This window comes from Epinephelus moara, chromosome 11 (genome assembly GCF_006386435.1).
Source record: "Epinephelus moara isolate mb chromosome 11, YSFRI_EMoa_1.0, whole genome shotgun sequence".
NCBI classification, from domain to species: Eukaryota; Metazoa; Chordata; class Actinopteri; order Perciformes; family Serranidae; genus Epinephelus; species Epinephelus moara.
Window position 1 is genome coordinate 5,753,183 of NC_065516.1, and position 11,713 is coordinate 5,764,895.

An 11,713-nucleotide genomic window follows, 5' to 3' on the forward strand; every position below is an offset into this window, starting at 1 on the left:
TATATATATATATATATATATATATATATATGAGTATATATATAGTATATATAGCTGAGTCCTCTTCTGTTTGCCCTCTACACACATGTACACCAACACACAGCACAAACACCATTATTAAGTTTGCAGATGACACCACTGTGGTCGGACTGATACAGAATGGAGACGAGTCTGCCTCTAGGGATGAAGTCTGTAGACTGACTGAATGGTGCTCCACAAACAATCTGACACTATACACCTCCAAAACAACACTGTTTCAGGAAACAGAAGGGGGTCCTGCTCTATTATACATCAAAGGAGAAATTGTGGAGAGAGTGCCTTTCTTTAAATTCTTGAGGGCACACATCTCCCAGGAACCTCACACAGACTCACAACACCACTGAACTTGTAAAGATGGCACAGCAGCGGCTGTACTTTTTGAGGACACTGAAAAAATCCAAACTGTCCCAGGAACTGCTTGTGTCCCTCTATCACTGCTGCATTGAGAGCATCCTGACAAACTGCATGCTCATGTGGTTTTCCAGCTGCACGGCTGCTGAAAGGTAGGCTCTCCAGAGGGTTGTCAAGTCAGCCCAGAACATCATTGGTACACAGTTACCAGCACTTGAGGTCACCAACACTTCACACTGCTACTCTCTGGAAGGCAATACAGGTCTATGAGAGTTCACACTTCCAGATTCCTCAACAGTTTTTATCCAAGTGCTATTACGTTAATTAATTCATATTAATTCACAATGCAATAGTGCATACTGTGTATGCTCCTTGGCTGGGCCAGATGTGCAATTAAGTTTATACTGCTGCTCTTATTACACTGCACTGATTTATATTATTTATTTTTTATTACTGCATTATACACAGATCAGCCAAAACATTAAAACCAGTGGTGGGTGAAGTGACTACCTTTTATATTTGCCTTCTTACTTATCTTTTATATTTCTTACTTATCTTTTTATATTTTCTTACTTATCTTTTTAGATTTTCTTCATATTTTCTATATTTATTGTATATATTTGTATTGTTTACATGGGCTATCAGTTGAGACCTATCAGTTGTGAGGAGGGGTATCAACACGTCCCAAGATGCTTAATCAGATTTGGATCTGGGAAATTTGGAGGCCAGATTGACACCTTGAACTTTTTGTCATGTTCCTCAGGCCATTCCTGAGCAGTTTTTTTCTGCTGGGGGGGCCACTGCCATCAGGGAGTACTGTTGCTGTGAGGGGGGGTTACTTAGCCCACAGCATTTGGGTGGATGGAGGGCGTCAACTGATCATCTTTTCTCTCTTGGACACCATCCGTCCACACTTATCTAGTCCGAATGACATTCTGATGCCATTTCTGTAGATCATGGTGTGGTGGATCAGTGAGTCAGTGTCTCGCTCACTCCTGGCATACAGTTTGATGTCATCCATGTAGAGGAGGTGACTGATGGTTGATAACTCTGGAACAGGTATCTGTAGCCACACGTTGTGATGAATTGGCTGAGGGGGTTCAGGCCTATGCAGAACAGTGGCGAGGACAGCGCATCACCTTGGTATATGCTGTACTTGATGGTAATTTGTCCACAACCCCATTGATTTCTTGATGAAAGCTCTTAGTGTCCTGTTGATGTAGATAAGATAAGATAAGATAAGAGATAAGATAAAACTTTATTAATCCCACACTTGGGAAATTCACGTCACAGCAGCTCAAAGCACAGACAGAAAAAGGAGGGTGACAATGTCACTTTAATAAAAGAAAATTAAAGATTAAAAAATAGAAAATAGACAGTACGTATATATATATATATATATATATATATATATATATATATAAATGTATATAAAAAAAAATGTATACACCGCCGGGTCTTTCCCTCGTCTCCCGCGGTGCTCCACCTGTAGCGTGACAGCTCGCTCTCCATCCGCTCCCTCTCATCCACCCGGACCTGAATCCCGAGCTCCTGTAGCGCCAGGAGAGCATGTGTTAGCGTCGAGTAGGTCTTTTCACCATCACCAGTGAAGATCCTTAGCTGTGCTGGGTAGATGCATTTGGCGCTGATGTTTTTTTGTTTTAACTGTTTGATTGCATCCCGCACCTGGACTCTCTTCTTTTACAACTCCGGGGAGTAATCATGGTCAAAGAATATCGGCTCTGCTTTGTAGAGGATCTGCCTTTGGCTCCAGGCTTGTCTTAGAATAGCGTCCTTCACGGAGTAATCCAGAAACTTGACAATCAGTGATCTCGGAGTGGCATTGGGGTTCTTTGGCTTGGCTGTTAGGGATCGGTGGGCTCTCTCTATTTGTAAATTCACTTCAGGCATCGGTTGAAGGACTGATTGAATTAGCTCCTTCACAAAAGCCTTCGCATCCTTTCCTTCACTCCCTTCGGGCACCTGGTAAATTCTTAAATTATTCCGTCTTGACCTGTTCTGCAGGTCTTCACACCTGGCCGTCAGTTCCATCTCTCTATGTAACAGGTACCGTATTGCTCTCTGGTGTCTCATCCCGATATCCTCCGCAGCGCTAATACGTCCTTCTGCTTCCGTAGTTCTTTTTTCAGGTTTAGTCATTTCGCCTTCGAGTTCTTGCATGGAAGATTCAAGTTTTGTCAGCGATAATCTGGTCTGCGTGTGTCTGTCTAGATTTTCTTTCCTTAACTTCTCCAGTTCAGATAATATTTTGGACCCAGGGTCACATGTGCTAGCATCCGCCGCACCACTCGGAGTCTATATTAAAGTTAGCTGATTCAAATTTTTGTTTTTGTCCTTCGTGTGCTCCTGTTTTGAGCCTTTGCCTTTCAAAGAAGTTGCCATGCCGAGTTTGTGCAAGTTTGCCGATTTTTAAGTATTTTTGTTAGGAAATTAACAGTTGAACCGACGGAGCTCCGTTTTAAGCTGCTGCCTCCAACATGGCGTCACCGGAAGTCCAGTTTGGAGTGATTTTCAATGTGATAAATGCTGAAGACTAAGAATAAGTGTACAGTATGTTTTTTATATTTAATCTTAGCGATAAAATTGAGGTACAGCGTGACAAAAATTTGTGTGGCCCCCGGCAACAATCAGGGTTTCTCATGTGACCCCCTAGGAATAATAATTGCCCACCCCTGCTTTAGCCGGTTGGTGTGGATCATGTCAGGGTCCGGTGGCTGTCCAGCTTGTCATACCTGATACTCTTTCTTGGATGTCTGCTGTTGTAATGTTAAGTGGCTCTTGTTCTGGGAGATTGCCGTGGTCTGCTCTTAGATCCACTAGTCACTGAGCATTGGTGTTATGTGATGCCTCCTTCTCCCATATGCTCCTCCAGTATTTTTCAGTTTGAGCCCTGGGTGGATCTGTTCTCGTGTTGTTACTCTGCCACTGAGAGTACACTTTGGATGGTTTGGTGGAGAACATCCTTTCTATTCTCCTGGCTTCTGCTTCTCCTGTCTATCTCGTCAGGTAGGTAGCCAGAGCTGAGAGCCTTTGCTTGGCAGTCTCCAGTGCCTTATGCCCTCTATACACTGTGCGATTTTAGCAATCTTATAAGACTATTGCCTGACACACTGTGAGACGTGGATCTAATAAACTGGTACGACAAGTTTGATGTGTGCAGATTGTACAATGGCTGTTTACTACTGAATGGCAGGTTACGACTTATGTAATGTAATATGCAACGTCATCAGCGCGCACCGCATCAGTGTACGTCACCATAGGTAGCTTGCTCACCTGGAAGTTGCAGTTCCTCCGCAATTTCCTTCCATGCAGCAACTTTTTTCTCGCGGTCATGATTGCAGCTGGAGGAAACATCAAATAAACAAGGCTTCTGCTGCCACAGCTTCTGACACCGTCAGAATTTTATCTCAGGTTATCTTTGGTTGCAAGACGTTGACAACAGCCGTCCTTGAACCTGTCTCACAGTGCGACGTAAGACCACCGTTTTAGAGCCACGACCAAGGATATCGCCACGTTTCTCCCACGATGGTCATCTTTTGTCTGGGACAGCCGAAAATTGCACAGTGTATACCGGCCATTATAGACAGTTTGTTGTACTTATATATAAATACACACAAATGTGTGTTTATAATGCTAATTAAATGAGATGAAAGAAAAGAAAAGGGGTATAACTATACATTTTTATTAGATTAAAAAAGGACAGCTTGTGAGAATATAAATTCTTAGTGGCTTAAAATGAGAAAGTGGGAGAACAGGGAAAAGAAAGAGAGAAAGGACACACATAGCATCGCTGGATGTCATATATAAGTTTTAATATTCAGCCAGTGTAATTGTTCTTTTAACGGACAAAAGTCTTTGAGCAAAGGTGTAAATACATGTCTGTCACCACTCTGAAATTACAGGACAGTTTCAAAATCTGCAGCTTCTTCTGCTGGTGACACAGCCTGAATATGATTGCCCGAAGATACAGTATGTAGCATTTTCCTTAATTAGCCCAACATGGTGTGCTCTTTCAATGTCCCCTTCCTTAAGCCCTAGGCTCCATTTTTCTTCAAAGATTTGAACTAAAAAGGTTATAATTAATAATAATAATAATAATAATAATAATAATAATTACAATAATTTGTATGTTCTTTTTTTTTTCCTGTCCTGCACATTTAGGAGTCTCAAATTGTTTTGATGGTGCAGGTTATCAAGCTGATCAATGTATGTGTGTGCTGTAATTTCTTGTCAAACTCAGCGCTTCATTTTCCTGAGAGTCTAACTTAACTCCCTGGTTATGCATTTTGTCCATCAGGGTCTAGATTCTTGTATGAAGAGCATCCACTCTCTGAACTACAGAATGCAACAATATATTAGTTGAGGAGTTTTGATTCTGTTTCATTAAATCTGGCATTGTAGCTGGATCCTTTGCCTGAGGCTTGCATTTTTGTTTGTTACCTCGTATTCATCAACCACACAGTGAACACATAACATAGCCTAACCACAAAAGAAAATCATTTTTCTCAAGGTTTTCTGAAAATAGCCAGACAATAAAAATACTGTAAATATTATTCAGAATCAATGTGAACAAATTAAATTGGTCTCAACACCAAATAATGACCTAACCACTTGTTGTGTATATTGCCCTAAAATATACAATCATAACAACATACCATAAAATTATGTATCAAAACATAGGTATATTTCCTTTGATATAGCTCAATTAAAGCCAGTAGCCTCTCCATTGGGTTGCTAGGTTAGGCACATGCGTTTTCCCCTTGGTCAAATAAATAGTTGGTTTCTCATTTCCCACCACCTCTCAGTCACCAGCACCGGCTTATGGCCACATCAGTAGCTAGCTTAGGCAAGGATATAGCCTCTAGCCAGCAGCTTCACAAAGTCTTAATTTGTCAAATCAGTGGGCTAAACTTCAATGACTAACTTCCACCAGCATGCACCTGTCCATTTTAGCTCACAGCATCATTGCCTGACATCAGTCCCTCTGTAACTCACAACTCATAATTTGAAAGCAATTCATAATTTGAAAGCCCCTGATTTAAACATTAAACGCTGAGAGAGCAACAGGAATAGCTTAAATAGAGTAAATGGGTTATGTAGGATGTAGGGTATGGTCACACATGCACAAAACTAACATTGGCAAATATACATCTCCTGTCACCTTCTACTTAATGCAAGCAAAGGGATGAATAAAACATCTGCTTCAAGTGGCAAAGCAAATTTGTTTCTTTGCATGGTAAACGCATCACTAGCATCATATTTCGCGATATTTATTTGCAAGCTTGCTAACATTAGCTAGCCAGCTAGCTTTCTGTGTCTCTCACACCTGGCACTGCCCACAATCAATACAAATATCGCCTCAGCCGGTGATGGTAACTTGCCTGCATTCACTCATGTGTGACCTTGTCCTTCTACAGAGTTAAATTTGTCACATGGCATTATTAGTGTAGCTGGTGTTGTGTGTCTGACCTGGTTCTTTGCTGTATGATCACATTAGTTGTTACTGTGTACCATCATGAGTCTTCCTGTCTTCGACCAGTCCACGCTAGGCTACATCGCTCTGCTCATTGCTACTTTCCACGGCCTGCTGTTTGGATGGAAGCGAGCCTTTGAGGAGGAAGCCTACCGTTTCTACCTGCCCCCCAGCTTTGTGGTGGCCCTGGCCCTGCCGGTGTGTGTTATCCTGGGGAAGGTGCTGATGCTGCTTCCTTGTGTGGCCAGCAAGCTCCACAGAGTCCGCCGGGGCCTGGACAGCAATCACCACCGGTGCCAGCGCCTGGAGCCAGTGGGCTCAGCTGCCCACGTTTCACCTGAGAGAATTACCATCATGTGATTGCTGCAGCACAGAGCTGTTTGCTCGCTCATTGTTTTGATTTACCAGTACTGCCATAATTAGTTGTTTTATTGAAGGACATGAACACTATTAATTCATGATTCTCAAGGGGGGGGGGGTATTCTTACTATGTTACAGTAGACAGTTTTTGCTGATGTGAATTGTGTAGTGATTAGCTGTTACTATTCACTTAAACTCCTGACCTCGTGTTGTTATTGCTGGTGTGTTACAGTTTGTCCATCTAAACTGTAAAATGGAATATTCTTCACTTGATTGTATCTGTATTTCACAAATTCTTGTTTTAGACATTACACTGAGCTACAGAGTTTTTGTCATGACTGAACTCTAATTTTATTTGTTCTACTCGGCAGGGGAAAACAGATGCATACAATACATTCTCACTCTGACCTCGTCACATATCAGCGTTTGGTCATGGACTTTCCACGTCGACATAACACATGCAAGGTACCCTGGGTGCATTGGTTGTTGACGTTCTGGGACACCATGTAAACTTTAGCCTGTTACATGCATTGTCTGTTTTCAAAATACACTTCAGTTTTCACAAGTTTTCTTTTCAGTATTGTTTGTATTCTCACAGTTCACAACAAAATAACTCAATTTGGAAATGGGTAAGTCACATATGAGAAATTATATCAAGTTAGATCAGATTGGGGCACATTACTAGTTTCTGTTACATCCTTTAGTGTTTGAAATTGTTCCTGTTTTAGTTAAATTGAGCCTCATGCAAGAGGCAATATAAACAAATTTTCTCTTATTTTTGTTTGTATTTACTGTTTGTCCTTATTTGTTAGTACCCATTAATTTCAAGGATTCATCAATGTTTTATTATTTTGGCTCTTGTCTTTGGTATGAGAACTTTTTACAAGTGGCCGTGAGTACTCTGACCAAGACAAGAGAAAAAAAATCTATTTTTCACAGTGCACAAATTGTCCAATGCAAGAAAAAAAAATGTTTCAAATTTAAGGAACAGAAAAAAATGAACGAAAATCATATAATCATTAGATTATTATGTTTTAGGGTAATTATAATGATTAGATTATCAGTAAATTCATGGGCCAAATAAAAACTACTATAATTGGTTCATTGATCCCAGTGACTGCATTCTCAGTTACTCCCTCTGCTGTCCGGTGCTGGAATGTGACTAAGTACATATACTCAAGTACTATACTTGAATACAATTTTCTACTTCTACTCCACTATTATTTGATAACTTAAGTTGCTAGTTACTTTACAAATTAGGTTTTTGCACACAAACCATATACAAGTGCAGCTTAAACTATTACTCAATTGGTTAGAAAACTAATTGGCAACTAATTTGATTGATTGATTCATTCATTCATCTTCTAACCGCTTCATCCTCTTGAGGGTCACGGGGGGGGCTGGAGCCTATCCCAGGGCGAGAGGCAGGGTACACCCTGGACAGGTCGCCAGCCTATCGCAGGGCTGACACATAGAGACAGACAACCACTCACACTCACATTCACACCTACGGACAATTTAGAGTTATCAATTAACCTAATCCCCAATCTGCATGTCTTTGGACTGTGGGAGGAAGCTGGAGTGCCCGGAGAGAACCCACGCTGACACAGGGAGAACATGCAAACTCCGCACAGAAGGGCTCCCACACCCGGGATCGAACCGGGAACCCTCTTGCTATGAGGCGACAGTGCTAACCACCACACCACCATGCCGCCCCAACTAATTTGATAATTGTTTAAATTATTTTTCCATGCAAAAACGTTTCATGGCTCCAGTTTCTCAAATATGAGGACTTGCTGCTTTTCCTTTTATTAAGTTTATTTTTGATTGATTAAATGGATTAAAAATTTTCTGCATGAGTATTTTTACTTTTGATCCTTAAATACACTTTCTTGATTGTACTTACATACCTTTATTATTCATTTTTATTATTAATATTTTCAATGCAGGACTTTTACCAGTAACAGAATATTTTTACTGTGTGGTATTAGTACTGTTACTTAAAGGTCCAGTGTGTGGGATTTAGGGAGATATATTGGCATAAATGTAATGTAATATAATAAATATGTTTACTTTAGTGCAGGGATGTCAAACTCATTTCAGTTGGGGGGCCGCATACAGCCCACTTTGATGCTAAGAGGGCCTGACCAGTAAAACCACCGCATAATAACCTTATAAATAACACCTCCAAATTGTTTCCTTTCTTTTAGTGTAAAGAATTACAAACACAATTATTGAACAATCCATTTACAAAACAGATGATAAGCAGCCTGAGATGTCTTCACAAAAATAACTGCAGTTTCAACAATGTGTCTCAGTATTTCCACATTCCATCAATCTATTGTTCACTATTAGTTTACATGTGCATTACAATTTACAGATCACAGTGGATCTAAAAAGGCACAAAACATTAGTGCAAAAACATTCTGAAAAATTCACAATTACTGAAAATGGCATTTACAAAACAGATAATGAACAGCCAGAAATTTCTTAAGAAAAATAGTGCAATTTTAACGTGTCTCAATTTTTCTACATCTAGTCGGTCAACTGCTCACAGTCATTAAATGTGCATTTTTACATATATTTGTGCAGTTATGCTGCCTTCACCACACCAAACTAAGTGGAAGCTGTTGAAGAAGCAGGTTGAGTTATCTCCTGCCTTACAGATCAAAAGCTTTGGCAGTACCTTAGCAATAGATTCTTTGACCTAAACCTGCAAATTGACAACATTTTGCACAGTGTTCCATATCTTTAAATATGACAACAGTAAGTATTCACTGTATTTTGGTCAGGCTGGAAAAGCCTCTGAAGCAGAATTTTACATGAAGTAGGTTACTCACTACTTAACTTGCTCCTGAGATCTGGCATCTCTTAGCCTTCACAAGTGCATCAATGTTAGGTGTCAAATCCTGAGCTGTTACCATTTTCAGAATTTCATATAAGTGCTTGTGTGTGAGTCTGGAATGCAGTTTTGTTTTATTGATGCTCATCACAGAAAAAAGTTGTTCTCAAAGGTAAGTGGTCCCAAACATTCACAAAACCTTTGCAGCCAGGGCTGTCAATTTTGGGTACCCTGGTAAAAGATACTGATAAAAAAGTGTCCAAGCCAACCGAGGCAAATCTGTTTTTCAAATCTGAGTCACGCTGCAAGTCAGTTACCTCAAGTTGGATATCTATGGGGTCAGATCAGTCTCATAATGAATGAATTCACGCAGGGTTTTTCACAAATGCACATGCTCTGGTTCACAGTTGTATTTCGGACTCACTAATGCACATGATCTGTTTCACAAATGCACATGCTCTGGTTCACAAATATCATTTTTATGCAGACTTGTAATATAAATTCGGAAATGCACACGCTCTGCTTCACAAATATTATTTTTATGCAAACTTGTAATATAAATTCATAGATCATGCAAATCGCTGAATGTGCATTTACAAACTGCTTCTCATTAGTGAACCTCTACATTTGTGAGAGAAATCTGTGGTGAATTTTGAGACTCCCCTGACGTCGCAGGTCAATGAATGTCACCATTGGCTGATAAATCTGTCAATCAAATTTATGATTCTGATTGACAGATTCATCAGTTAATCAGGTGTATTCGCTTTCAGCCAGTCATATGGCTCCTTACATTTTCTCCACACTTTTAAACCAATCACAGAGCTACTGAGCTACTGTTTGCAGTGTTCAAACAAGACGCACTAGACTGAAACGGTGGAAGAGACATGGATCAGTCTCAACCTGTAAGTAACACATTTATCTTATTATCCCCTCGTTGTATATTATGCAATGTTATTGAATTATAATGAGTTGAAGCGTTCTGCTTAGCCAAGTAACATGTTAAGGAGCCATACGACTGGCTGAAAGCAAACACACCTGATTAACTGATGAATCTGTCAATCAGAATCATAAATTTGATTGACAGATTTATCAGCCAATGGTGACATTTGTTGACCTGCGATGTCAGGGGAGTCTCAAAATTAACCACACAGATTTCTCACAAATGTAGAGGTTCACAAATGAGAAGCAGTTTGTAAATGCACATTCAGCGATTTGCATGATCTGTGAATTTATATTACAAGTTTGCATAAAAATAATATTTGTGAAGCAGAGTGTGTGCATTTCCGAATTTATATTACAAGTTTACATAAACATTATATTTGTGAATCAGAGCGTGTGCATTTACGAAACAGATCGTGTGCATTAGTGAGTCTGAAATACAACTGCGAACCAGAGCATGTGTATTCGTGAAAAACCCTGCGTGAGTTCATTCATTATGAGACCACTGTCGTCGTCTTCTTCTTTTCTCCTAGTCTCTTCTCCGCGCCAAACCGTTTATTTTGCTGCTGTCTTCCTGAATCCTTTCGGCACATGCGCAGTAAGATGGACTAGTCCAATGTACAGGAAGGGCCAGAGCCGTCTCTATTTTCTGAGGCAACTGAGGTCCTTCAACATCTGCCGGACTATGCTCAGGATTTTCTATGAGTCTGTGGTGGCCAGTGCTATCCTCTATGCTGTTGTGTGCTGGGGCAGCAGGCTGAGGCTGGCGGACGCCAACAGACTCAACAAACTGATCCGCAAGGCCAGTGACGTCGTGGGAACGGAGTGTGACTCTCTGATGGTGGTGTCAGAGAGGAGGATGCTGTCTAAGCTACGAACTATCTTGGACAATGTCTCACACCCACTCCACCATGTGCTGGTCAGGCACAAGAGTACTTTCAGTGGGAGACTCATACCACCAAGATGTGACACTGAGCGCCACAGGAAATCATTCCTGCCTGTGGCCATCAAACTGTACAACTCCTCCCTCTGACTGGCCCTGAGACTTTTTCACACACTGCAATAATCTAATGTAACTTGTGCAATAACCCCATTCACCCTGATTGTATACAGTGGTGTGAAAAAGTGTTTGCCCCCTTCCTGATTTCTTACTTTTTTGCATGTTTTCCACACTTAAATGTCTCAGATCATCAAACAAATTAGTCAAAGATAACACAAGTAAACACAAAATGCAGTTTTTAAATGAAGGGTTTTATTAATGAGGAAGAAAAAAATCCAAAGCTACATGGCCCTGTGTGAAAAAGTGTTTGCCCCCTAAACCTAATAACTGGTTGGGCCACCCTTAGCAGCAACTACTGAAATCAAGCGTTTGCGATAACTTGCAATGAGTCTTTTACAACACTGTGGAGGAGTTTTGGCCCACTCATCTTTGCAGAATTGTTGTAATTCAGCCACATTGGAGGGTTTTCGAGCATGAACCGCCTTTTTAAGGTCATGCCACAGCATCTCAATAGGATTCAGGTCAGGACTTTGACTAGGCCACTCCAAAGTCTTCATTTTGTTTTTCTTCAGCCATTCAAAGGTCGACTTGCTGGTGTGTTTTGGATCATTGTCCTGCTGTAGAAATCAGGTGTGATCAACCACAGTTATGTTTTAACAGGAGCTGGGGGGCAAACACTTTTTCACAC

The 11,713-nt window shown here is 40.7% G+C and overlaps 1 protein-coding gene across 1 annotated transcript in view; it reads left to right on the forward strand.

Moving 5' to 3' along the window:
• steap2 (STEAP family member 2, metalloreductase) overlaps positions 1-7,117 on the forward strand; it is a 172,787-nt gene extending 165,670 nt beyond the window's left edge. Inside the window, exon 7 of the mRNA XM_050056494.1 lies at positions 5,951-7,117. Coding sequence (XP_049912451.1) covers positions 5,951-6,244 — 294 coding nt within the window. The 3' untranslated portion in view covers positions 6,245-7,117. The remainder of the gene's footprint in view (positions 1-5,950) is intronic.
• The last annotated feature ends 4,596 nt before the right edge of the window (positions 7,118-11,713 follow it).